We start from the raw sequence: 24,127 nt of genomic DNA on the forward strand, positions 1-24,127 counted from the left end.
AATGTTCTTTTGTTTCGTGACAGTCAGAGTGCTTTGCACATCGCAAGGAATCCAGCCTTTCATTCCAGGACGAAACACATTGGAGTACAATTTCACTTTGTGTGGGAAGTAGTAGAAGAAGGAAGCGTGGATATGCAGAAGATCCATACGAAGGATAACATAGCTGATTTTCTGACCAAGGCAGTGAACACTGATAAGTTCGAGTGTNTGTAGATCCTCAAGTGGTCTAGCGAAAACGTAAGCAGTAGGGAATGACAAGATTGAAATAATGTGTGGAGATGTGTTTGATTCTCAATCAAATCTCCAAGTGGGAGAAATGTCGGCAAAGTGGGAAGGGGGGACCAGTCAAAAGAAAAAAAGCGTGGGCTGCTTTCTCAATCAAATACGTTTGAGGAAATATGAATACGCGTTTTTAACGCGTATTCACACGGTCAAGGGGCTCTATAAATAGAGCTCCCCCCTTCATTCTGAAATCATCCCTTCTTCGAGTTTTCTCTCATCTTATAAGCATTTGAGTGCTTAGTTCTATAATATTTGTGAGGTGTTTGTTCTCCTGTATTAAGAAAGTGGGTGTTCTCTTTGGAAACACAGTGAGTGAGTTGTACACCACAAAATATTATAGTGGAAATTCTTTTCATCTTGTCCGTGGTTTTTACCCTAATAATTTTTAGGGTTTTCCACGTAAATCTCGGTGTCCAGTTTATTCTTTATTTTCGGGTTTATTATCTCAAATTAACGTAAGTGAGACCAACACAAACATGCCTTACTAATCCTATATACGAATTTAAGATTGGGTGATGTGTCGTAATCAAAAGTAATGAAAAAAATAAGTTATAATTGAGCAGAAACCGTCCAACTTCTCTGTTGAAAATTTTGGTGTCGAATTGGAAATAGGGGATTAAATTAATTAGCAATTTTGTTTATAAAAAAAAAAACAATTTTTGTTTTTTTAATATATTGTGCATTTGTGTGGGAGGGGGATTGAATCATCACCATTAATTAAGGAGTCCATTCCAAGAGTCGTGCAATGAATTAGTCCCAATAAATAAATGGAAATTTTCTTTTATACCTTTTTACATGCTGAGTTTTAACATAATTGACTGCATCAAGTGGTGAATAGCCATATGAATGATCGATTATCTTTGTGTGTCTTTTACAATGGATGAGGTTCGCAGGGCAGTCTTTGATATGCATCTTCAAAAACCCCAGGTCCTGAGGCCAATGCTTGGAACTGATATTACTACCGATGCCCTCTTGATTCTTAATTCTCAAGGCCGGGATCTTTCAGAGTGGAACTCAACTCCTATTATAACTTTAATTCCAAAGGTAAGGGAGCTGATGTCACTGAAAGAATTTAGGAACATCAGTCTATGCAATACTTGTTATAAAATTGTGTAGATTTTGGACAGTGTACGTGATTATGGGTTTTGAATGTATACATTGGATTCAGAATAATAGGAAAGTTACTACTTCATTGATTTTGTGTGATGAAATATTTATTAGTCGGCTGTGAGAGTTTGACACGATCTTCTTGGCAATGGGTTTGTGTGTAAAGTTCTAAAAAACTAGAGGTAGGGACGGTTTTACTATTCGACGAGAATCTCTATCGAATATCTGCTACATACCCTCCATAATTCGTGGGCCTTCCTGTATTAATGGAGACTAAATATTGGCCAAACTTTAGAGGAAGCGATTATTGAGTTCATTATCAACATCTCAACCGTAACCTACAATCTGCAATCCACCACCGATCTCAGTCATGGCTTCAAGTACATTCTAACCATATTCATTTCCTTCATTGTGTGATGTAACACCGACTGGGGTCGACCGATCGTTTGTTTATTTATCTCTAGTAGTTTCACTTAGTTACCTTGCATTTAATGAAATTGACAAGTACGATATAATTTTTGTATTTTACAAAAAAATAAAATGCCGAGTACTATAAATACTAGATAGGTGAATGCAAGGATCTCATTTATTACTATTGGCATGCATAAACTCTATTATATATATTTAGAAAGTGTGAATACAATCTAAATTTCGTCTAAGCAGCCCCTCTCTAGATGACACCTATCACCTATATACTCGAATCATGATAAGATTATCGTTGACTTTTGCCAATCACGTTCAAGAATTTGAATGTTGTTTTTGGAACCCGTAAACTGAGGAAATGTTACCGGAGTAAATTTTTTTTGATTCCTCTCTCTCTCTCTCTCTCTCTCTGAAAATATATACACACATATATATAGCTTATCCTTGCCAGTTGAAGGGTCACTCAGAGATCATAAAAAGTTTTTGTTATCTGTGTATATGTATATATAGACAACAAGAAATGGCTGAGAAAGAAAAAGAGGGAAAGATGTCATCAGAAAACAAGAGAGTTTGCAGTCCAAACAAAAGGGATGCTCCATTTTTTCCTTGGCCATGGGAGAATTTGGATAATTTCAAGGCAAGTATTTCAAAGCCCAATCTTTTGTTGACTAGTTAGTGTATGATATTTTCAAAAGTACACGGTCTGATTGTTTGTCAGTTTGTTCTTGGAACAGTATTTGCTGTATGGACCTTTAATAGCAAAAGTCGTGTATTCTATCTACAAAGATGAAATGATGAAAGGTGCTTGGTGCTTGCATATTCTTATCTTGTTTGGACTTAGAGCACTTGTTCATCAGCTATGGAGCACATTCAGTAACATGCTTTTCCTTAATCGTACGCGGCAAATCGACCAACGAGGCGTGGATTTTAAACAAATCGATGCGGAGTGGCATTGGTTCGACTTCGTGTTCTTTAAGATTTCTATTTATTTATTGATAGAATTTTTGTGCTTGTTGATGACTTTAAGTTTCTTGATAATATGTGTGTGTGACAGGGATAATTTCCTGATTCTTCAAATTATTGTGGCTTCATTGTTGTACTTGAGTTTCCCTTCCTTGGCCAGTCTTCCAATTTGGAACACGAGGGGTGTTTTATGTTGCCTGATTCTCCACATAGGAATATCGGAACCATTGTTTTATTGGATGCACAGATTATTGCACTCTCCCTATTTATTTCAACGGTACCATTGGCTGCATCATAGCTCTAAAATTACTAATCCTTTCACAGGTACCAAGTTACACCGGTCTTCTTCACAATACTGATATAGAATTATTGTGTTACTGGATTTCTTTATCTTTTAGTATTTCACCAATACGTTTTTTAATTTTTCATTTGACACATAAGAAAATATGTGAAAACTTCTGATGTGTATTTCGTTCATGGTGGCGCAGCCGGGCACACAACATTCTTGGAGCAGCTGTTGCTATGTATGGTTGTGGGGATTCCGACTTTGGGAACCGCCTTTCTTGGTTATGCATCGATAACTATGATGTACGGGTATCTTTTGCTGTTCGATTTTCTTCGATGTTTGGGACACTGCAATGTTGAAGTATTTCCTCATCGCCTTTTCGAGGCCATCCCTATTCTGAAGTACCTGATCTACACACCAACGTAAGTTCTCATTCTTTCTTTTCTTTGAGAAACATGAAATAACTAAATTAAACTAAGTGTTTGAGTTGTCTCCCTAACAAAATTTCAAATATCAATTACGGGGCTTTACAAGTGTCTAATGTTGAAGTGGCATTAGTTCAATTATTGTGTTCATGTGTGTGAATCATTGTTATCCATGAGCTAGTCTTAAGGTTTTTTGGTAATTTGTGCCTCAGTTTGGTTTTCTTAATAAAGTATCAGCTCATTGACTCTGCAGATACCACAGCCTTCATCACACGGAGATGAGGTCTAATTTTTGCCTCTTTATGCCTCTTTATGACAAGTTATGGAATACAATAGATGCAAAATATTGGGCTTTTTATCAAGAAATCTGTTCCAGGACAAGTGAGTTTCTTCTAAATTATAGAGTTGTCCACAACAATTTTTTATAAAATTCCTCTGAATATAGTTAATGGTTATAGATATTATAACTTTCGCATATTTAATCCACGCTGTGGTTTTGAACAGTTGTTTATACCTGTGACGCCATGGCGCAGGTAGCAGGGTACCGGATTTTGTGTTCCTAGCACACGTTGTAGATGTGATGTCAGCAATGCACGCACCCTTTGTTTTCCGATCATTTAGCTCGATACCTTTTAGCAACAAGCTCTTCTTGTTTCCAATGTGGCCTTGTACATTTTTGGCGATGCTTGTCATGTGGGCCAAGTCAAAGACTTTCTTGTTTAGCTTTTACAATCTCAGAGGGAAACTGCACCAAACTTGGGCAGTGCCAAGATTCGGTTTTCAGGTATCTTATTTTTGTGGATAAAATCTTATACTAAATTTGCTACTCTATATTTTACTACATCAAGTCCGTATGTTGGATAATACAGACAAATGATAGAATACAATATGTAGCCGGAGATTTGAAGTGAACCTTGTATTCGCCTCAACCAATCGCAGTCATATTTTTCTATTAAAGTGTGGCTCCTGACGTTTACGGTGTTAAATATTGTAGTATTTCCTACCTTTTGCTGCAAATGGCATCAATAACCATATTGAAGATGCCATCCTCACGGCTGATAAGCTTGGAGTTAAAGTCATCAGCCTTGCTGCATTAAACAAGGTAAGATTTGTTTTTTTTTGCTTTTCATATAAGAGGCAGATTAACAATGGACAAATGTAACTCAGTAATTTTGCCACAAAAATATTTATACAGTGCAATAGCCCAAACACTATATTTTGATAGTTAGGGGGTATTTTACGGAGCTCCTTAGAGGAAGTTGTCTCATGTCCTCTCACCGTGCCCACATGTGTCTGTTCCGGATACATTTACCCTTTTATTTAAAGGTTGTTTCATCTTTTCCTGGGAGAATGACATGGGTTACTTCAGCACCGTAGCACTTGGTGGTAGTAGATTTTCTCCGCCACACATACAAGGCAATCATTACTACCCAATATTGTGGTTATTTTCCTATTTAAATTAAATAAATGAAAATTCCAGAATGAAGGTCTAAATGGAGGTGGAACACTCTTTACTTCGAAGCATCCCGATCTTAAAGTCAGAGTGGTCCATGGGAACACCTTGACGGCTGCAGTGATCCTACATGAGATTCCTCAAGACGTTGATGAGGTTTTCTTAACAGGGGCGACCTCTAAACTTGGCAGGGCTATCGCCCTTTATCTTGCTCAACGCAAGGTTAAAGTTATGGTATGCGAAACTTTACAGAATTTTCATGCCGTCCTCTTCTAAACTGTAATGTGATAGAATATCATATAAAACTGAAATAACTTATTAAAACATCCGATTTATGCAGATGCTAACACTGTCGACAGAGAGATTCATGAAGATCCAGAAAGAATTACCAGCGGAGTGCCAAAAATACTTAGTACAGGTTACCAAGCATCAAGCAGCTAAGAACTGTAAGGTAAACATTTTGGCGCCATTTTATGCATGCATTCTGCTTCAAGTCTATGGTACATAACGTTGAACCATCTGAAATGTATCGCGAAATCCATCAATCTATACGCACACAAACAAGCCATATGCAAAACTTGAATTATGCATTTTTGTAGACATGGATCATCGGCAAATGGGCAACGCCACGTGAACAGTATTGGGCTCCACCAGGAACACATTTTCACCAGTTTGTAGTTCCACCCGTTATTCCATTCAGGAGAGACTGCACTTATGGGAAGCTTGCAGCAATGAAACTCCCTGACGAAGTCGAGGAACTGGGATCATGTGAGGTAATTAACTTTATTTCTTCTTTTTAGGTAATTAACTCCCGACGAAGTCGCGGCAAGTACCTTCAATTTAGATTTGAAATCGAGCCTTGTTTTTAACTTAATTTCTTCTTTTTATTATTTGTAGTATACATTGGAACGAGGCATAGTTCATGCTTGCCATGCTGGTGGGGTGGTTCATTTTCTTGAAGGGTGGAAACATCATGAAGTTGGGGCAATATATGTTGATCAGATTGATATTGTGTGGGAGGCCGCACTCAAGCATGGACTCGAGCCGTTATAGTCTCCATGTATATACTGCGCACACATTAGTGATTTTACTAGATGATCTTTATGAGTGTGTATATATATATATATACATACATATATGGATTTTACTAGATGATCTTTATGAGTGTGTATATATATATATATATACATACATATATGTGTATATATATGTATATGTATGTATATACCGCACACACATTAGTGATTTTACTAGATGATCTGTAAGTGATTGCCAAATTTTAATTAATTTAAAAAATACATCACAAAAAGACCGTGACGCAAGATACCTACTATCTTATTTCAACTGTCTTTGAAAAAATATCAATTTTCATTCGTCAATTAGATAGGCATAAAATTACGTGTTACATTTTTACAAAATATTTGTAGTAATTAATTAGAGATCTAAAACTTATATTATTAGTAAATGATAATAAACAAAAGACATATAAAATAATATGGATTGAAAGAAACTCAAAAAAATGTTTATTCATCCACACACCATTCATTAAGGAAATTAACCAAAAAAACAAAATCAACAATTTATATTGAGATGAAATGACATGCATAATATATAGGTAGTACAACATATATATGTCAATTCAAATTTATAGTTTGATCTCAAATGCAATTTTCAAGAAAATATCATACTTTTCAATGTTAAGTCCTTAACAATTAACAAATACTCTAAACAATAATTACACTAAGGTGAATCATTTGTGAGTATTCAAAGAAATTAAATAGGACAAATAATTATTATAGAATTTAAATGGTGATTGATTTTAGCATTTAATTTGACATTAATGATCATTGATCCATTAACCTAATAATAAATCATGTTAAAAAAATTAAAATTAATAAAAAATAAAAATAATATAGAATACAATTTTCATTTATGTCTTTTAATATTAAAATTTTAAATATGTGTATATATGGAGTCTTTCGATTTATGTAGATGATTTGAGATTTTCAAAATTGGAACAACTAAAGTTAGTTAAAATAATTATAAATATTTTTTATTTTTCAGGAACAATAATTATATTATAATGAAATGAAAATATAAATTTAATAATAACAAATATAAAATAATAAATAACGTAAATTAAATACTAAATACATACAATGTAAGAATAAGTGAAGATGTGGAAGTAAATTTAATATTATCTAAATCATTACAAATCAATTCGTTTCTCACCTTCATATTAACAATAACAAATAATCATAAATTAAAAAACTTAATGCATATATTCTCCTAATTAACTTATAACAATTTCATTAAAAAACAAGTTGTTATATTAGTTAAATAAATGAATCAACAATTCACAATGACTATTATTGGTTTACATTTGAACAAAAAAAAATTTTATGTAAGAACCATATTCAACATTCGCACATAACCATTTTTTTTAGTAATGAGGTTAATTTATTAAAAAAAATAACAGAAGTGAATGAACACAAAATATATTATATTTTTTTTGTTCAAATTAATTGTTTATATATTGTATTTGTTTAGTTAATGTTTGATTACTTTTTTGTCAATAATAATTGTCATTATATATGTATATGCGATTAACTCAACAAATGCAATTAAATTGTCATGAATTTATTGTTATAATTAAGTACTATTTGATAATATATAATTATGGGGAGACTAATTATGCGTTGAATATCCACATTGACTTTGCTTAGTATGCGTTGATCCTTATCAGACACTTTCGTGAGATCTCTTTTTTGAATCGGTTGCACGACTATTTTAAGGTTTCACCGATAGTAGGTACTCTTGTGCTCTTTCGATGATCATAAATGGCAAAACCCAATCAAGATCAGTTCAAATTTCATATTTCTGGTAGCATTAACATGTCGATTTATGTGATGCATAGTCTTAAAAAAAAAATTAAAAGTCATCACAAAACGGAAGATTAATACCACATTGTACACTCATACAAGAAATTAAACTGTTTCATCAAACGTAAGATTAAGTTCAAGGTATGATTTCGCCTAACCTTCAAATTTCTCAAATCAAAGTCTCACAGGGACATAGGATGAGATCGAACTAAATCCGGCATGTGCTGCGGCCGTTCATTATTCCATTGAAAATCTTCCCCAGATATAATATATAAGGAGAAATAAGAACTGGCCCGCATGCAGTACATGAGCTTATAACATGTGCTGTCGCCACTCATTCCATTTGACTAATAAATGTCTTTTTTCTTTGTGATTACGACCTCTATTAAACATTATATTAATAAAAGTAAGTCTGTGTCTTAATATAAACTGAGTAATAAAGATTAAAAATTTCGATATCTATACGTGTATTATTATCACGCGCGTTTTCTTATTACCACGTCTCTAAATTTGCATATTTTGTGTTTTGGTTTTGTAAGTTCAATTTTAGATTTAATTTTGATCATGAAAGTCATAATGTATTTTATACTTTGGTCCTTAGAAGATTATTTTGTTTATTTTCTCAGATAAATCTTATTATGTTTCGAATCAACTTTTTATATCCTTTACTTTTGTGTTTCATAATCAATGGCAATCATGGAATTACTTCTCGATCTCAACACTTTTTACACTTGTATGTATTCCCAATTGAACTTTGTTTACCCAAAAAATAAAATAAAAAACGAATTTATTGTACATTATTTTCCATCGAGTGACGCATAACTATATTAAATAAAGCCATGTCATGTATTCATCGTTTTACTTTAATTTTCATTGATAGAGAAATAGATAACAAATTAAACAAAAATACTGATGTATATGTTGTGATTCGAGGATTCAAGTTCCTTACACATACAAATTTACAGGCATTTGATTGATTTACCAAATGGGTTCTTCAAACAAAAATATATGCATCACAATTATGCAGAGACAGGGTAATTCTTCTGAAAATCTTTATTTTTAATCATGCTTTAAACACCAGCTGCTAATCTTTCTCTGAGATCCTTTCTCAATATTTTGCCTGATGGAGACTTGGGAATCGCATCGATGAAAAATACGCGATTTATTCTCTTGTAGTATATCACCTACCACAAGTAACCAAACAATTAACAGCTATTATTATATATACTAGTGCATCAGCGCGCCCGCAAAATACAATTTTGAGAAAAAACGTTGACCTAAAAACAATTTGTGGAATAAAATATGGTGTCTTTTGTGAGATTCTTTATATAATAATATAGAAGATAACACGTACTAATTAATATAATGAATTTCATGAGAAAGATTTATCAAAAATAAATCAAAATGAAAATGTGAAGTCTAACCTGTTTAGAAATAAACTGTTTAATCTCATCCTCGGAAATTACCCATTCATTTGATCTCACAACAAAGGCGACCGGAACTTCTCCCGCGGCCTCATCTTTCATGCTGCAAATTAAAATAAACCCCGAATTTGCTTATTAACTCTAATTCTTCATACTTAAACGTAATGTATAGGTCTCCTGCATGTTGATTTACTTACGGGACGACGGCCGCATCGGAAATGCACGGATGGTTGAGGAGTATCGCTTCGAGTTCAGCTGGTGCCACCTGAAATCCTTTGTACTTAATTATTTCTTTCAACCGATCGACGATGAATAACTCGTCGTCCGCATCGATGAACCCGATATCGCCTGTGTGTAGCCATCCATCTACATCTATTGTCTTCTCGGTAGATACCGGATCATTCAAATACCCTGAATTCATAACAATACAAGAGTTGATCGATCACATCTCATCGCATCCAATTTTTAGAATATCATCGTAAAATAATGGCATAACATAAAAATAAATTTTAAAACAATTAGTGGGATTGGTAAGATTTGCTAGATGCCATGATTAGAAAATGGCTCGACCTTTTATTTTATAAAAACAAACTAAATCGAGGTCACCAAATTCACCAGATCGACATTTTAAATTAAAGTTTGTGGGGCAGCTGAATTATACGTCATTCATATTGGTGGTCAAAGGCAAATGAGACCTTTTTCCGGATCTTGCTATATATATGATTTTTATTATCACTTTTCGCTGTGCGGCCGGTTGAAAATTGTTATTTTGTATTTTGTAATATATATAATACTCCATAAATATAAGATGTGAAAAAAGATCACATTGAAATAATAATAAAATGTAAACCTTTCATGATTTGATCGCCTCTGATGCAGATTTCACCAGCGTGGTTGCGTCCTAGAGAAACTCCGGTCTCTGTGTCCACTATTTTCATCTCGGCATTTCTGACCACCGTCCCGCAAGCGCCCGATTTTATCTCGAACGCTTCTTTGGCAAATGCTAAGCACATCGCCAGCACCGGCCCAGCTTCCGTCATTCCATAACCCTGCACCGTTTGTATATATAATTTATAATGTATGCGGAAATTTAGATGCATGTTATAATATTATTCATTTTTGGCGCTGAGAATCATGTTTAAACTCATTTTTTTATAAATGGGGTTGCTGTCGAAATTTTTTGGAAAATCGAATTTTCTAAATGATTAATGAATATTGCCGACAAAGTAAACCAAGTAAGGATCCAACGTACGTACCTGCCCAAGTTTCGCGCTCGGAAACTTGATCCTCACAGCATCCTCCAACTCCCTCCCCAGAGGCGCCGCGCCGGACATCACAGTCCGCACGGACGAAAGATCGTATTTATCCACCACCGGGCTCTTCGCAATCGCCAAAACAATCGGCGGTACGAAGGGCCCAATAGTCACTTTATACTTCTGCATCAGCTCCAAAAAGGGGACGATGTCAAACTTCTTCATGATCAAAATGGCGGCCCCAACCCGCAACCCGCAGAGCAAAACGGAGTTCAAAGAGTAAATGTGAAACAAAGGCATCACGCAGAGCATAACATCTTCGCTGTGTATGTACAAATTCGGGTTCTCCCCGTCAACTTGCTGGGCCACGCTGGTGACCAGACCTTTATGTGTGAGCATCACGCCCTTGGGGAGCCCGGTCGTCCCGGAGGAGTACGGCAGCGCCACCACGTCGTCGGGATGTATCTTCACAGCCGGTATGTCCCTTTCATCGGCGGAAGTGAGCTCCGAGAACTGGTGACACCCCTCCGTGGGCGTCGAGTCAATGCACATCACCTTGATACCACTATCCAACGCGTAGTCTCGGACTTTATCCACAGAACACCCTTGTGTAATGATAAGCTTGGCATTCGAGGCCTTGACTTGCTTTAAAACCTCGGCAGGAGTGAAAAAGGGATTCGCCATAGTGGAAACAGCCCCAATATATGAAGCACCTAAAAACGCGAACACAAAATGGGGTGAATTCGGGAGCAAGAGCATAATGGTATCGCCTTGATTGATTCCGAGCTTGCTGAGGCCGCTCCCGACTTTTCGAGACGTAAGCTCAACGTCCTCGTAGGTGTAAACCACGTCTGTGGAGCCATCTATAAGACACGGTCGCGAACTAAATTTGGAAATGTTCTCGAAACAGTAGGAGTGCAACGGGAGATGCTTTGGAATGTAGATATCGGGGAGCTTTGATCGGAATATGATTTCTTCTTGCTTTGTAATTGTCTCCATTTATATTTCTTGGGATTTTGAGTGTCAACCTTTCTTTCTTTTAGAGTTGAACCTAAGTATGATACGTCGTGAGTTAGGGGTATAAATATTAATTCGGCATTGGCCAAAGGGTTGGTAAATGGGGGAGTGGATTGGAGTTTTGGGTTGTTCAAGGGTAGAGATGGGAATTTGGCTTTGTTGGGATGTGAGTATGGAATCTGTAACGGGTGGTTGGTGAGTAGAGGTGGAGGTCTGGGGTCCGTTTGAGGTAGGTAATATAATATCGAAATATAATAATAATCTCTTATTTATTATTGTGTAATAGAACATTATATTATATTTAAAATTTATATAATACAACATTCAACAATGTTTAAAATATGAATATCAACTTAATTGGTGGATTCAGTCGTTTATATCACAAAAGAAGAATCAATTCAATCTATGGTCAATCAATCAGAAATGAAATAAGCCATACATCTAACAAATCGTGTAAGATGTGTGTGTGTCTTATTTTTTTAAAAACGAGGGGAAATACGATCTGAGTATACATAAAATAAATGAATAAACGTAATTTTATTTTATAGAGATTTAGTCATTTATGTGTTAAGGAACATTTCTTTGACTTTTGGATGTCATCGTGTGGACTTTTCCGACTTGTGATGTATATACCTACCAAGAAGCGGTTGTTGACGGCCAACATCACGGCGACTGTCTTCACCTACTACAACGACGTCGTATAGCAGAGACTGGATTTTTGTACTCGTTTTCTGCACTAACGCCATTCATACACGTATAATTTATTGTTATATTATCAAATTAAAGATGATTTTTTGACATATAAAAAAATAAATAGCTGTGAAATTTTAACATATATACTATACACTTATTATTTTAAGTTAGTATTAAAGGAATTTGTAATTTAAAAAATTAGAATACTATGCCGAAAGATTTAGCCATTATGAGTTATTCTAAGCGTATAAATCGACTTTGATAATTTTATATAAATGGACTTTTAGGCTACATTTAATTTCTTGTATTAATTTATGTCATATTATAAAATGTATATGATGATTGATCTATATGAAACTTTAATATACACCCAAAATTTTCTATGTCAGTTCGCATGCCCAGACCTATAGCGAAACAAGTGTTTCAAGTCCACAAATTTTGGGCACCGAAATCTTAAATAAAATTAACTAATATCGCCGGCCATGCAAAACATACTCTTAGCTTACCGGTCTCTTCGCATAGTCTATGGAGACTTGGGTACTTCTCCTGTCAATGTTTTCTCCGCCACAAATCTAACAAACCTCTCGGAAGATGATCTTATATATAGGCACATTAAGCCTACATTAACAATCGTCGTACTCATAAAATATGTCTTCATCGTGCTTCAAGCAAATGATCATGGAGAAGGTGGAACGTTTGCCCTGTATTCCTATATCCGGAGGCACATAAGCTTTCACAGCAAGTTCTCGGTTCAGACCACGCAGTCCGAATTGGATCTTAACACGGTTCATTATGGTAGAGGAGGAGGCCCTTTGACCTCCAAGACTAAGGAATTTCTTGAAAGAAACCCAAACGCTCAGATTTGTCTCACGGTTCTTGTTTTGATCGGGACCTATATGGTTATCGGAGATGGCGCACTCACTCCTGTTACTTGTGGTAACTTCGGCATGCAAAAAAAACTATTTAGGAAAATTTTTAGCCGTTTATAACATTTGTGTCAACTTATCCTAAAGTAAATATATATCATATCTTATTGCATGTTGATTCTTGATTTAATAACACGTAAAGTATTACATTTCTCCTTTTCATGTAGTTCTTTCAGCTCTCCAAGGAATTCAATCTCGCTCCACCAAAATAACTCAAGGTATACGAGTTTGTAATTAATCGTCAAAGTCAGACTCAAATGTGAAACAAAGTTACATTTAATGATGCACTCGTCAACTTTAATGAATTTTTTGAGATTCTGAATTGATTACATTGCCCGTTTTCGATTAAATTGAAGCTAATCGTCTATTAATATCGATCTCTTTGACGTTAGATCATGTTGTTTGGATATCAGTCGTGCTTCTGATTGCCCTGTTTGCCTTCCAAAGTTGTGCATGGGACTAGCAAAGTTAGCTTCTTGTTCTCTCCAATTATGCTAATTTGGTTTGCTACAAACGTTTCAATTGGTATATACAATATTATAAAGCATTTAGGATTTTAGCAAAATAATTCTTATAAAAAAACAATTGTCTTGACGAGAAAAAGAAAAGAAAATAAAACAAAGCGAGTAAAAAAGACAAAGTCAAGCAATCAGGAGCGTAGTAGATAATATGTGTAAGAAGTGACTTTCCCTTTTGAAAGCAACGGAAGATCCTGAAATTTATACTTTCTTTTATAGATGCTTGACACCCCCGATTAATCATTTTTGGATGATGCAATTCCATTACTGGAAAATTAAAAAAAAACGAAGAGGCTTTAATTTAATCAAAAGTCAAGCAATCAAACATTCAAAATATTGAACCAAACAATCTTAATGGTGTTACATAACCTTTGATTAAAAATACAATATCAATCCTTGTTATCTATAATATAATCAATATTTATCTCATCACTAGTACCAAACACACCATATCTAATTAATTATTAGACATTATTAGTGGTGTGATAACAACAAAAACTTGACCGGCTCTAATAAAGTTCGAAAATATCAGGTTGATGCAGGGATTGTAAACAGGTAGGGGTTTAGCAAATTAGCCCGACACGAAAAAATAGGATTAAGGTTGGGGGTTTTCGAATTAGGGTTGACCTGAATTGAGAATCAGGTCACATATCAACTCAAATTCACCCGGCCCATTTATTTTTTTTTTCAAAGCTTGAATCGTAAAAAAAACATGTAAAACGATGTATAACTGGAGTTTGAAACTTTAAAGTTACTTTGTGATGCTTGAATATTTTTTATTTTATATTGATATCATAAATTTCCATCGTGTAATATTTATTTTGTGAAATATTTGCCTTTTCTATATAAACAATTGCCTTTTGTGGAGCAAATAATTGTTCAGATAATTAGACTCTTAAATTAAAATATTGAAACTCATGAAACATAATTATAATATTTATGTGAAGTTTTGTTATTATGCGTTTAAATTAAAATATTATTTTTATGTGTTTTGAATTTTTATTTAATTATTTTTTTTAAAATAAAAGAATAATATTGCAAAGTAAAAAAAAAAAAGATCGGGTTGGGAAATTTTTTTGATACTCTTACTTCATGCAGTCCGACCCGACCCACGTGAAAACATGTTTAACTTATCATAATCATTGTTCTTGATTGTTAATTTTAATTTACTTCCGTTGAATTTATACATGGATTTGTTGAAAGATAACAGATATAAAATTGTGGGCTTAGTTTATACTATATAAGAAGAAATATTAATAATATATAGTATATGAATCATAATTCAACACAAAATAAATATCCACATAAATTATAATCAGTAAGCATATCTTATTGGTTATGATACTTTAATACAAAGTGAAGATTAAAGACATTACATTTCCAATAAATTATTAAACTACAAAATCTGCATGTAATGATGAAAATTAATAATGTGCTGACTCGAAACAAAGAAGTTTAATATAGCGTAACCAAAGTAAATATCTTCAATATCCTTCTAGCTGTGTACCTGTACATGCAACATATAGAAACTGTGGTCAGATTAAGTTACTAATTAAGCTTCAAAAGATGTAAATATCTTAATGTAATCACGATTTTGCATAAACAAGAATAAAATTTGTATACTTTATTAATTCGAAGAGATTTTTAATTGTGTGCAGTAAAAATATCTACCCGCATTAATTTTGTCTATTGAGATATAATTAACACAAACGTATATCAGAATATATATGTTGACTAGCTTGCAAGTTTACAGTTTTGAATTTTGAAATAACATATTTTTTGAATACCAAATTATTGATTATATATATGAAACGAGGGGGAAAAATAGAGCTGTGGAAATTGATAACCGTACGAGTTTAAGGTATAATTCGTGATCAATCAGCAAGCAAGATGCTAAAGAGTCCCATGACTCCTGCATGTCTTCTTGCACTGCTGTATTTAGATACAAGCGTCAGAGTTTCCCCATCACTAATTTTGAGTGAGCCTGGTTTAGGGTAACAGGTCGACATTCCCACAACGTAGCCAGCTTCGTTTCCAGGTGCATGTCCTCTCCCGTATTTTGGAATCGACGTACATAGATCTCTTCCTCCCTGGATCCATTATGATAAATTAATATATGGTTTGCTATATTTTATTATCAGGTTCATCAGGAAAAACAAAAACAAAAAAACTTATACGACCCTAATACGTACCTGTCCATAGAGGGCAATACCCACGCCTCCTACATGCTGATGCCCAACTCCATATACGAGATTGCCGCCTCTTGGTAAAGTAAAACTCACGGATTTTGTGTCAATGCAACGAGTCTTGGCCAAATCGATAATGCTGGAGCAAGATTTCACTTGATACTCAACCTGTACGATAATATAAATAACATTCATTAATACCACATGATTTCATCCATGTGACCATGTCCATTAGCAAAAAATTATATTGCTTGATTACCTGACAATCATGTCGATAAACGATCCCTTGTGAATTGTTAACCTTTGTCACGATATCTGTTACATCGAGAACAAAGACTCGAACAGGCACGATGGACGTATCCCATTCCAAATATCTCACCGTATATTTCAAATAATAGGTTATATTGCCACTCTTGTTATACCCTTCCTCCATCCTACACCTACTCCCATCAAGGCAACAGCTCAAACCGCCGTAGTAATCAGGAGGCAAGAGCTCACCGTTTCCGTCCCTCGTCATGTTGTACAGCTCGCACGTACACTCGAGACATCCTACTTTATCCACCACTCCTCGAGTGTCGATAACGTGCACATTGAGCAACCATTTCTCCTCATACCCCGCGGGAGCATCCGACGGATTGCCGACGACGATACCGTAAGGATCCGGCACGTTGCTCGGGGTCCTTCGTGTCTCAGCCCCGGATCCAAAATACTGTATGAGAGCATTACCGCTGCACACTCCACTAATGTTTCCGAAAATCGGTGGGAGGCTGGAGTTAAGAGTGGATTGGAAGTATTTGTCAACGATCCAATGGTGCAGATAAATTTGGTTGAGAGGGACCGATTTTCCATCTTGGTCGACTATTTCGGCGTCGAAGCTCTTGATGGCGACGTGGCCTTGGGGGAAATCGATGCTCGGGTAGTTTTTGTTGGAGACCATGCCTGGTTCCAACTCGATTTTTGGTGAGTAGTACACTTTGGTTTTGATTTCATTTTTGGTTTGGGCTTGTGAGTTATGTGCTGAAGCTAGGAGAAGAAGAAGGATGGACAGGTATGGCAGCCGGGATTTTGATAAGTTGACCATTGCGCAGGTTGAGCTAGGATGATGAACTCTGCAGAAAGATTATCGAAACACAGTTGATTGTTAAACTACTTGGGACAAGATATATATATATATAGGTACACTTGAAAAAACTAATTGTTTAAAAAGGATTAAACTAATATTTCTCGTCAGTTCTATTCTTGCAATAAAAACATTTATGTAAGTGGGAACACTTATTGAAGTGGTCTTTTTGAACAATTTTTCAACCAAAACATGAGAATTCTTGAAAAATAATAATTTTTGTGTATAAATTATACAAAAACTCTGGTGAGACACTCTCATTGGTCAATTTTATGAGACATACTTTCTATTTGCGTCATCCATAAAAATATATTAATTTTTATGTCAAAAATATTATTTTTTATAGTAAATTTGGGTAGAATTGACTTGTCTCATGGATAAAGATCCGTAAAAACATATCATAAATACATACTCCATACACTATCATTCAAAGCGAAATAAAATAGAAGAAAGAGTTCGAGCATAACTTACGAAGTATAACAGGAGCGTCCGATGAAAAGATATGGTTCACAATACATACACAACTGACTGTGGTTTCAACTTTGGGTGCTATATATAGACAATTTTAAAATAGTATTATATATATAACTCTTTTTATTATTGGTCAATTTTATAATAAAGTTGACCAATATAATTATATGAATGAAATTGTTTTTTTCCATGAAATTTCTTGGACCGATCGAGTTTCTTGCTGGTCACACTTAATTAACACGCGTGCAAGGTTTTGAAGAAATCTCCACCACATTGAACGACGAGAGTCAGAATAGTCGCAAATTATTCCCAAAAAAAAAAAAAGGAACGAGAATAGTCGCACATTAAAATTTTTGATCTACTTTTTTTTGTTTTTTAATAGCATAGATTTTATACAAAAATTCTCATTAAACCGTTTTTCGGTTCAATTTTGTGAGACTAATCTTCTATTCGAGCTTACACATGAAAAAATATTATTTTTATACAAAAAATATTACTTTTCACTATAAATATGAATTAAATTGATTGGTCTTAAATCGTCTCACAAGATACATATCCTAGATTTTAAAGAGCTTTCGATAATTAATTGTTGAAAGACTTTATGTCCGATGTATTTTTATATGGACAATACATGAATGAAAATAAGTTGCTACACGAGTGGTGCATGAAATATAGGAATACGAGGATCGTAGTTTTCTAATTAACTCATATACACATTGAAGCTTCGTAAAATGGGATATGTGTAATGGTGTTATTTGATCACTGTCATCTCCGCAAATAAAATAATAGAAACGTGTTTTTTCCTCTACTTATTTATTATTATTATTATTATTATTATTATTATTATTATTATTATTATTATTATAGCCGTGAAGATCGGGAAGACAAGATTTCACTGGTTGATTTTGCATAGATATGAAGATATATTAACATGTGTACACATGTTTCTAATTTCTATATGCTTAGATTTATTGACGGTTTACGTATCCCTTGATTCCCGATATATTTATTGCGATTCACTTAGATTGTATTGGGAATTTGGACGCATGACTAAGCTCCGGAGTAGATTTGAGATTGAAACAAAAATATATACACTATTACTTGAGCAACACGAGTTATTTCAAATATATCTTACAATCTTGTTTCGAGTCATGGAATTTGAGATGTAAATTTGAAAATCAAATCTTTCGATTCAAATATAACATTAGATCTTCATTGCTGAAAAACAAAAACAAAAAAATCATGAATCGTATAAGAATGTTTTTAACTGGATCCGATCCATGAAAAATTATTAATTTTGTACTGCAAATATGAACCGAATCTTCCCGTCTTATGAATATATATTTGTGAGTACTTGTTATTTCTTTTACGAGACCAATTAATCCATCCAAAAATAGAACTAAATATTAATATGTCAAATTATTTACTTTCTCTAAATATATATATTCTTTATAAGAAACAATATAATCAAACCAGGTTAAGTTGACCGTTTGGAGCACAAAATCAAATCGAATACATAAATTGATTAGTCAAACTCTTTCCAAGCTAAGAAACAAACTTTTTGAGCAGTCAACAAATGGGGACAGTTTACCAAACTTTTTTTCCAGAAATATATATCTGAAATTCGGTAGTTTTCATGGGTACATGCTGCATTACTTAGTTAATAAAAATATTGAAAGTCAAAAATTGCCCGATTACGATAATTTGTCTAGACCGCGTAAAATTTTTCCTCCGAAGCTACCAAATACTTAGTAGAGAAAGTTTGAATTTACAAAAGCATGGAAATTTATCTGCATCGTCTCCAAGAAATATCCTCACACAGTGTGATCTTTACAATAATTAAGAGGATCCTCGGAAAATAAGAGGTCAATGCGTATCTTTTATTCGGATCACTTATTTTTTATGCTGAAAACATTACTTATTATCATAAATATGGGTGTAGTTGACAAGTCTCACGGATAAAGATTTGTGAGACCGTCTCACAAGAGACCTACTGTTAAATATATGACATCCCTTTCATATTTATTTATTTAATAAAACATATGTGAATATCCTTTTTTTTTAACTCAAAATTGTGTAGAATTGTTGACTCAAATCTCAAATATAATCTTCATTTTAGACAATTCCTACATTATTACCTTTTAAAAGTTGTCTTGTGTTTTATGTTTAATTACCAAGTTTGAAACTCAAACAGAAACAAGTCTTGATATAATGGGCCAAACATATGGATTCAAAATTTCTACGATAGCTTTAAACTAAAAATAGCCGAATAAGACAGTTTATTGGGTCGAAGCATATGGATCCAAAATTCAATGGACCAAAACATCTGGCCCATTTTCTTGTATTTTATTCTAAATTCACCCTTTTATCTTAATATTAAATAAATATTAATTTATTATCATTCGCATTATCTTTGAAAAAGCGCTTTAAATCAAACGAAATACGTGTGGTGACAATTTAAAGAACTAAAAAACAAAATTACAAACTCTCGAAATAGTATCGTATACATATTTTGTGAGAGGATGACGATATATATATATATATATATATATATCACAAAAGAGTAGATCTTCTGTGAGACAATCTCACGAATTTTTATCTGTGAGACGAGTCAACCTTACCGATATTCACAATAAAAAGTAATATTCTTAGCATAAAAATTAATATTTTTCATGGATGACCCAAATAAAAAATCCGCCTCACAAAATACGACCCGTTAGACCGTCTCTCACAAGTTTTTTCACGTTCTCGCGAATTTTTATATGTGAGACGGGTCAACCCTACCGATATTCACAATAAAAGGTAATGCTCTTAACATATATATATATATACATATAATTGTGCATTATGCATGTTTTAAATCGTATCCGAGACATTAACAAATTATCACTGAAATTGTGAGTCCGATAGAAATTGTGATCTCGCAAAATATATTACTCCTGTTTTAACTAACTATGAGAGAAATTAATAATCAAAAGGAGACTGGGGGTGCAAAGTGCGAGTCACATATTTTTTTTAAAAAAATGACCATTAAATTAAATTCCATAATATAAATTTTTTTTTTCTAAAAATTGAATGTGCAAGAGCAGTGTGTGGATTGAGTAGCGTTATACTATGTGCACTGGCTCGGCTTCGGGCTCCGGCTCCGACTCGAACGGGTGGAACAAAGCTCGCGGTGTGGTGCTGAAAGCTCTGGTATTGATCGGCGGCGCGTTATTGCTAAAGCGCGTCACCAAGTCTACCACGCGCTGGGACCATACTCGCATCGTCGCCGACTCTCTCGCCGGTGAGAAGGTAGGTTTCTTGATACTCTTTTTCTGCGATTGAGTTATCTTTTTTTAAAAAAATTGTTTTTCAAATCTGTTAGTTTTCGAGGGAGCAAGCATCGAGAGACCCGGAAAATTTCTTCAATATAAGGTACTGCTTGTTTTCAACCAAGTAAATTTGCTCTAGCAGCGGTTTAAAGTTTCATTGGTGAGATGGGGTTTGATTGATTGATATATGCTTTTTAATTTTTGTCTGTGTTGTTAAATATGTGGGAGGAAAGAAATGGATGATGCTTGATTTTTCTTTACCACTTTGTGAAATTGGTGAAAATATATATTACGGTTGAAGCTTGAAACTTTCAAATATGTTTGAAAGCTCGAGAATTTTGGGGACTCGGAATTGGAATTTATGAAAAAACAACTGAAAATTGGATAATTGTTTTCTGGTTTCGAATGTTAGTTTGCCATTTATTGCTTCCAAGTTCTGGTCAGTTTAGAAGTTTCTTATCCACAAATTCTTTTTAAAATAGGCATTTTTAAGTGAAACGTAATTTGAAACAGTTTTTCTTTTTCTTCTTTTCTTCATTGAAAGATGTTAAATTTCTTTGACTTCATATGTTGTTTTGCAGATGGCTTTCATGTCCAGCTGCAGAAATGGTGGATGGTTCAAAGGTTTTATATTTTGAACAGGTGAGAAGTTGTGAAGTCATCTTCAAGCAGCTTCGGTTTTTCCTTGGATTCATTTTTCACTTGCGTGATTGGGCTTTTAATTAAATTTTCTGTGTTTAGGCATTCTGGAGAACTCCTCGCAAACCTTTTCGGCAGGTACCTCGAATGGTGCCATTTTATTCATGCTGTTCCTAATTCCTTTCTATCTCCATTTCTTCTTGGTTCTGAAACTATAATAAGGCAATGTCGTTAAGATATTTGCTTATATCTTTTGAATAGTTGACGTTATAATTGCTAGGATGCCTATATTCCAAAGTTTCTGACTTTCTTTCATTTATATATGTATTGTCTGGATGCAGAGATTTTTCATGGTTAAACCTTGTTCGAAGGAGATGAAATGTGACGTTGAGGTCAGCTTCAAGTCTGTATTTCACTTAATTTTGTAGCTGTTACCTTTAATTTTACATGCAACTTTACCAGTGTTCATTTTCAGTAACACTCAAATACTGCATTAATGTGGTGCAGCATACAAATTCTTAAATAAAAACTAAGAATTTTCCATCATAATACATATTCCATGCAGATATTTTTGAAAGTGGTGGATTGAATTGATCTTTTGCGTCAGGATGGTTTTTGGAGAACGAAATATTACCAAGAAGAATGATTCTCTCTAACAATTTATGCAGTCTTAATTTAACATGTTTATGGTCATGAAACAATAGTCAATACCCAAAATGAAGGATGTCCCTTTGGTTTATCATGCATTAAGAATATGATCAAACTGTCCGTGGAATAATGGTTTGACCTTGTTGCCTATATTATTTATTTGCCTTGTAGGCGTTCTCTTGTGATTTCTCATCGATCAGTGATGGTTATTTTCATATTTTCAATCTGGCAAAGAGTATATGTATTTATTGCAATAATTCTACAGACTCCAATTACAGATAAGTGGCCACAGATAACTTCTTGGGTTTTGTTTGTCATGATGTGTACTCACCTTCTTTTTTTTTGGTCTCGGTTTCTTCTTATACACTGTCTTTAATGGTTAAAGTCGAGCGGTGGTAGAATCTTAGGACCTTTCAAAAGTCAATTTTGTTTTTTTTCTTCTCTCCCTGAGACTCAACTTGTAATATTTTGAGATTAACACCCACTGCTCGATGAACAGCTGCGTACGTATGCAATAAGGGATGCAGAAGAGTACCGGAACTTTTGTGATCGACCAATGGAACAGCGGCCTCAACCTGATGAAGTTATTGGAGTAAGCTGTCTTTTATATTTGAATGTGAAATTAAAAGAGTAGTTGTGATTAATGCTATTTATCTTTGCTTCCTTTTACTTTGGCTAAAAGAACCTATCCTTTATAAGTTTATAACTTGTGTGATGCTATTGTATATTTGAGTACCGTTTGGTTCGTGGTATAGGATGATGAAATATGTATGATATAGAGATGATGACTAAATACATATGGATAACATAATCATTTATAAATCTAATATTTTGTAGAATGAAGCAAAGATGTTTTGAGGAAGAGGTGTCCATTTAAGATAGAAATCCTTCTATCATCGTGCATGATAAAGTGAATTAATGAAAGCATCTTTTGGTGATATATTCCTTTCTTTGCTGCCTTTTCCTTTGGTTTTGAGGAAGAGGTGTCCATTTACAATTGCTTTGAACTAAATCGATAGTTGGCGACAGACATTTAGCAGACAGAAAGAGCGAAGTAACCATCTCAAATCGTTAAAAGTAAAGCCAAAATATACTCAAGATTAGGCTAAAAGATTCATTGTGTTTTAGGACAGTAGATTCTTAAAGAAACTGAGATGGTTAAATTTCTCGGTAAAGTTTGTTCGCACCGAACGGCAATGGATTACAGGGGATGTGGCCAATCAAGCTGCCAAATGTCTGGGGCAGTTAGAATTTTAGGCCTAAAGTAGGTGTTTTTTTCAAAAAAAAAAAAAAAAAAAAAAAAACCAAACGGATGTCTATTTTTTTAAAGGGCAGCTGTGAGGGTATATCAGAGGCAATTGGGTTTGGTGGCAGAACATTTGTCAGACAAGGCCATTTTGGACAGTAACTTCAACTTTAACTGTAGGACATTGCCGAGCATTTGACAACCATTCATTTGAAACGTTGTGAACGAGGGAAACGTTGCTTGTATGAAGGTTCAACTCCAGGAGACGGATTTCCCAATACATGGGTAATAAATCTTTCATCAGGTTTTCATAACCGTAGAATTTGACACACCAATGAATTAATGATGTCCAACATATTGCAGAATGGTGCTTCATACTGTACCTCAGAACTCGCTGTATGGAAAAATAATGAAATACACAAATGGGACAAAGGATACGATGAAGATGGGAACCAAGTTGGTTTTGACTCTATAAAACTTTCTTTTTTCAAGTCTTTAATGCTTTAGTAATTTAGAATATTCTTTTCACTTGTTTTTCAGGTTTGGGGTGTCAAGGGCGGCCCATACGTGTTTAAACCTGCGCCACCCTCGAGTTTTAGCGACCCTTTTGCCCCTTTAAGTTTTCCTAAGTTCTTGGAGAAAAAGATAGAAGGTTCATTTGTTCTACAAGAGTGATGATGGTTTCTTTCTTATATTAATTAATTATTAAATGAATCCTGTTGTGTAAATAACACTCTGTAATTTTCGAAATGCCAGAATATTTTCTAGTATTTACTTTCCCGTCTCACAATTTTCCTGCGTCTTTTTCGAAATGAAACAAACCCGTTTAGTTCCATTTATCACGAACTATT

At 34.2% G+C, this 24,127-nt stretch overlaps 4 protein-coding genes across 5 annotated transcripts; 2 read left to right on the forward strand and 2 right to left on the reverse strand.

Annotated features, from left to right (window-relative positions):
- The first annotated feature begins 2,240 nt into the window (after window positions 1–2,240).
- On the forward strand, window positions 2,241–6,245 carry LOC140978338 (very-long-chain aldehyde decarbonylase CER3-like). Of its 2 annotated transcripts, XM_073443287.1 has the most exons (12): window positions 2,241–2,449; window positions 2,547–2,767; window positions 2,867–3,099; window positions 3,264–3,483; window positions 3,740–3,867; window positions 4,020–4,270; window positions 4,481–4,588; window positions 4,967–5,173; window positions 5,280–5,390; window positions 5,539–5,712; window positions 5,837–6,008; window positions 6,169–6,245. In XM_073443287.1, exons 1-11 carry the CDS (start codon window positions 2,333–2,335, stop codon window positions 5,990–5,992), a joined length of 1,926 nt encoding a protein of 641 aa, XP_073299388.1. In that variant the 5' UTR covers window positions 2,241–2,332; the 3' UTR covers window positions 5,993–6,008; window positions 6,169–6,245. The 2 variants fall into 2 exon arrangements, with proteins under 2 accessions (XP_073299388.1, XP_073299387.1); XM_073443286.1 differs by lacking the exon at window positions 6,169–6,245 and having other exon boundaries at window positions 5,837–6,068.
- Window positions 6,246–8,766: 2,521 nt separating this feature from the next.
- LOC140978339 (4-coumarate:CoA ligase 1-like) lies at window positions 8,767–11,561 on the reverse strand. The gene is made up of 5 exons (XM_073443288.1): window positions 10,502–11,561; window positions 10,096–10,294; window positions 9,443–9,656; window positions 9,246–9,348; window positions 8,767–9,005 (listed from the first exon to the last, which is right to left on the reverse strand). The coding sequence occupies exons 1-5, from the start codon at window positions 11,495–11,497 to the stop codon at window positions 8,892–8,894; spliced, it is 1,626 nt and encodes a 541-aa protein (XP_073299389.1). The 5' UTR covers window positions 11,498–11,561; the 3' UTR covers window positions 8,767–8,891.
- A 3,372-nt stretch (window positions 11,562–14,933) lies between these two features.
- On the reverse strand, window positions 14,934–17,487 carry LOC140978788 (uncharacterized). The gene is made up of 5 exons (XM_073444010.1): window positions 17,430–17,487; window positions 16,098–16,947; window positions 15,845–16,006; window positions 15,505–15,742; window positions 14,934–15,159 (listed from the first exon to the last, which is right to left on the reverse strand). The coding sequence occupies exons 1-4, from the start codon at window positions 17,474–17,476 to the stop codon at window positions 15,527–15,529; spliced, it is 1,275 nt and encodes a 424-aa protein (XP_073300111.1). The 5' UTR covers window positions 17,477–17,487; the 3' UTR covers window positions 14,934–15,159; window positions 15,505–15,526.
- A 2,993-nt stretch (window positions 17,488–20,480) lies between these two features.
- Window positions 20,481–24,046, forward strand: LOC140978340 (chromophore lyase CRL, chloroplastic-like). Its single transcript, XM_073443289.1, has 9 exons — window positions 20,481–20,723; window positions 20,797–20,846; window positions 21,325–21,385; window positions 21,485–21,520; window positions 21,724–21,774; window positions 22,530–22,622; window positions 23,457–23,561; window positions 23,640–23,732; window positions 23,817–24,046. Exons 1-9 carry the CDS (start codon window positions 20,544–20,546, stop codon window positions 23,949–23,951), a joined length of 804 nt encoding a protein of 267 aa, XP_073299390.1. The 5' UTR covers window positions 20,481–20,543; the 3' UTR covers window positions 23,952–24,046.
- Window positions 24,047–24,127: the final 81 nt, after the last annotated feature.

The sequence above is a fragment of the Primulina huaijiensis genome, chromosome 6 (assembly GCF_012295235.1).
Source record: "Primulina huaijiensis isolate GDHJ02 chromosome 6, ASM1229523v2, whole genome shotgun sequence".
Lineage (NCBI taxonomy): Eukaryota > Viridiplantae > Streptophyta > Magnoliopsida > Lamiales > Gesneriaceae > Primulina > Primulina huaijiensis.

Coding starts and splice junctions, on each gene's coding strand:
- LOC140978338 (XM_073443287.1), top strand. CDS start 2,333: ATGGCTGAGAAAGAAAAAGAGGGAAAGATGTCATCAGAAAACAAGAGA. Junction 2,450..2,546: donor AGAATTTGGATAATTTCAAG/GCAAGTATTTCA, acceptor TTCTTGGAACAG/TATTTGCTGTATGGACCTTT. Junction 4,271..4,480: donor TGCCAAGATTCGGTTTTCAG/GTATCTTATTTT, acceptor TAAATATTGTAG/TATTTCCTACCTTTTGCTGC.
- LOC140978339 (XM_073443288.1), bottom strand. CDS start 11,497: ATGGAGACAATTACAAAGCAAGAAGAAATCATATTCCGATCAAAGCTC. Junction 9,657..10,095: donor AGGCGATCAAATCATGAAAG/GTTTACATTTTA, acceptor TTATGAATTCAG/GGTATTTGAATGATCCGGTA. Junction 9,006..9,245: donor AACAGTTTATTTCTAAACAG/GTTAGACTTCAC, acceptor TACTTGTGGTAG/GTGATATACTACAAGAGAAT.
- LOC140978788 (XM_073444010.1), bottom strand. CDS start 17,476: ATGTATTGTGAACCATATCTTTTCATCGGACGCTCCTGTTATACTTC. Junction 16,948..17,429: donor GGACGCTCCTGTTATACTTC/GTAAGTTATGCT, acceptor ATCTTTCTGCAG/AGTTCATCATCCTAGCTCAA. Junction 15,743..15,844: donor GTATTGCCCTCTATGGACAG/GTACGTATTAGG, acceptor TAATGGATCCAG/GGAGGAAGAGATCTATGTAC.
- LOC140978340 (XM_073443289.1), top strand. CDS start 20,544: ATGTGCACTGGCTCGGCTTCGGGCTCCGGCTCCGACTCGAACGGGTGG. Junction 21,775..22,529: donor AGATGAAATGTGACGTTGAG/GTCAGCTTCAAG, acceptor CTCGATGAACAG/CTGCGTACGTATGCAATAAG. Junction 23,562..23,639: donor ACGGATTTCCCAATACATGG/GTAATAAATCTT, acceptor AACATATTGCAG/AATGGTGCTTCATACTGTAC.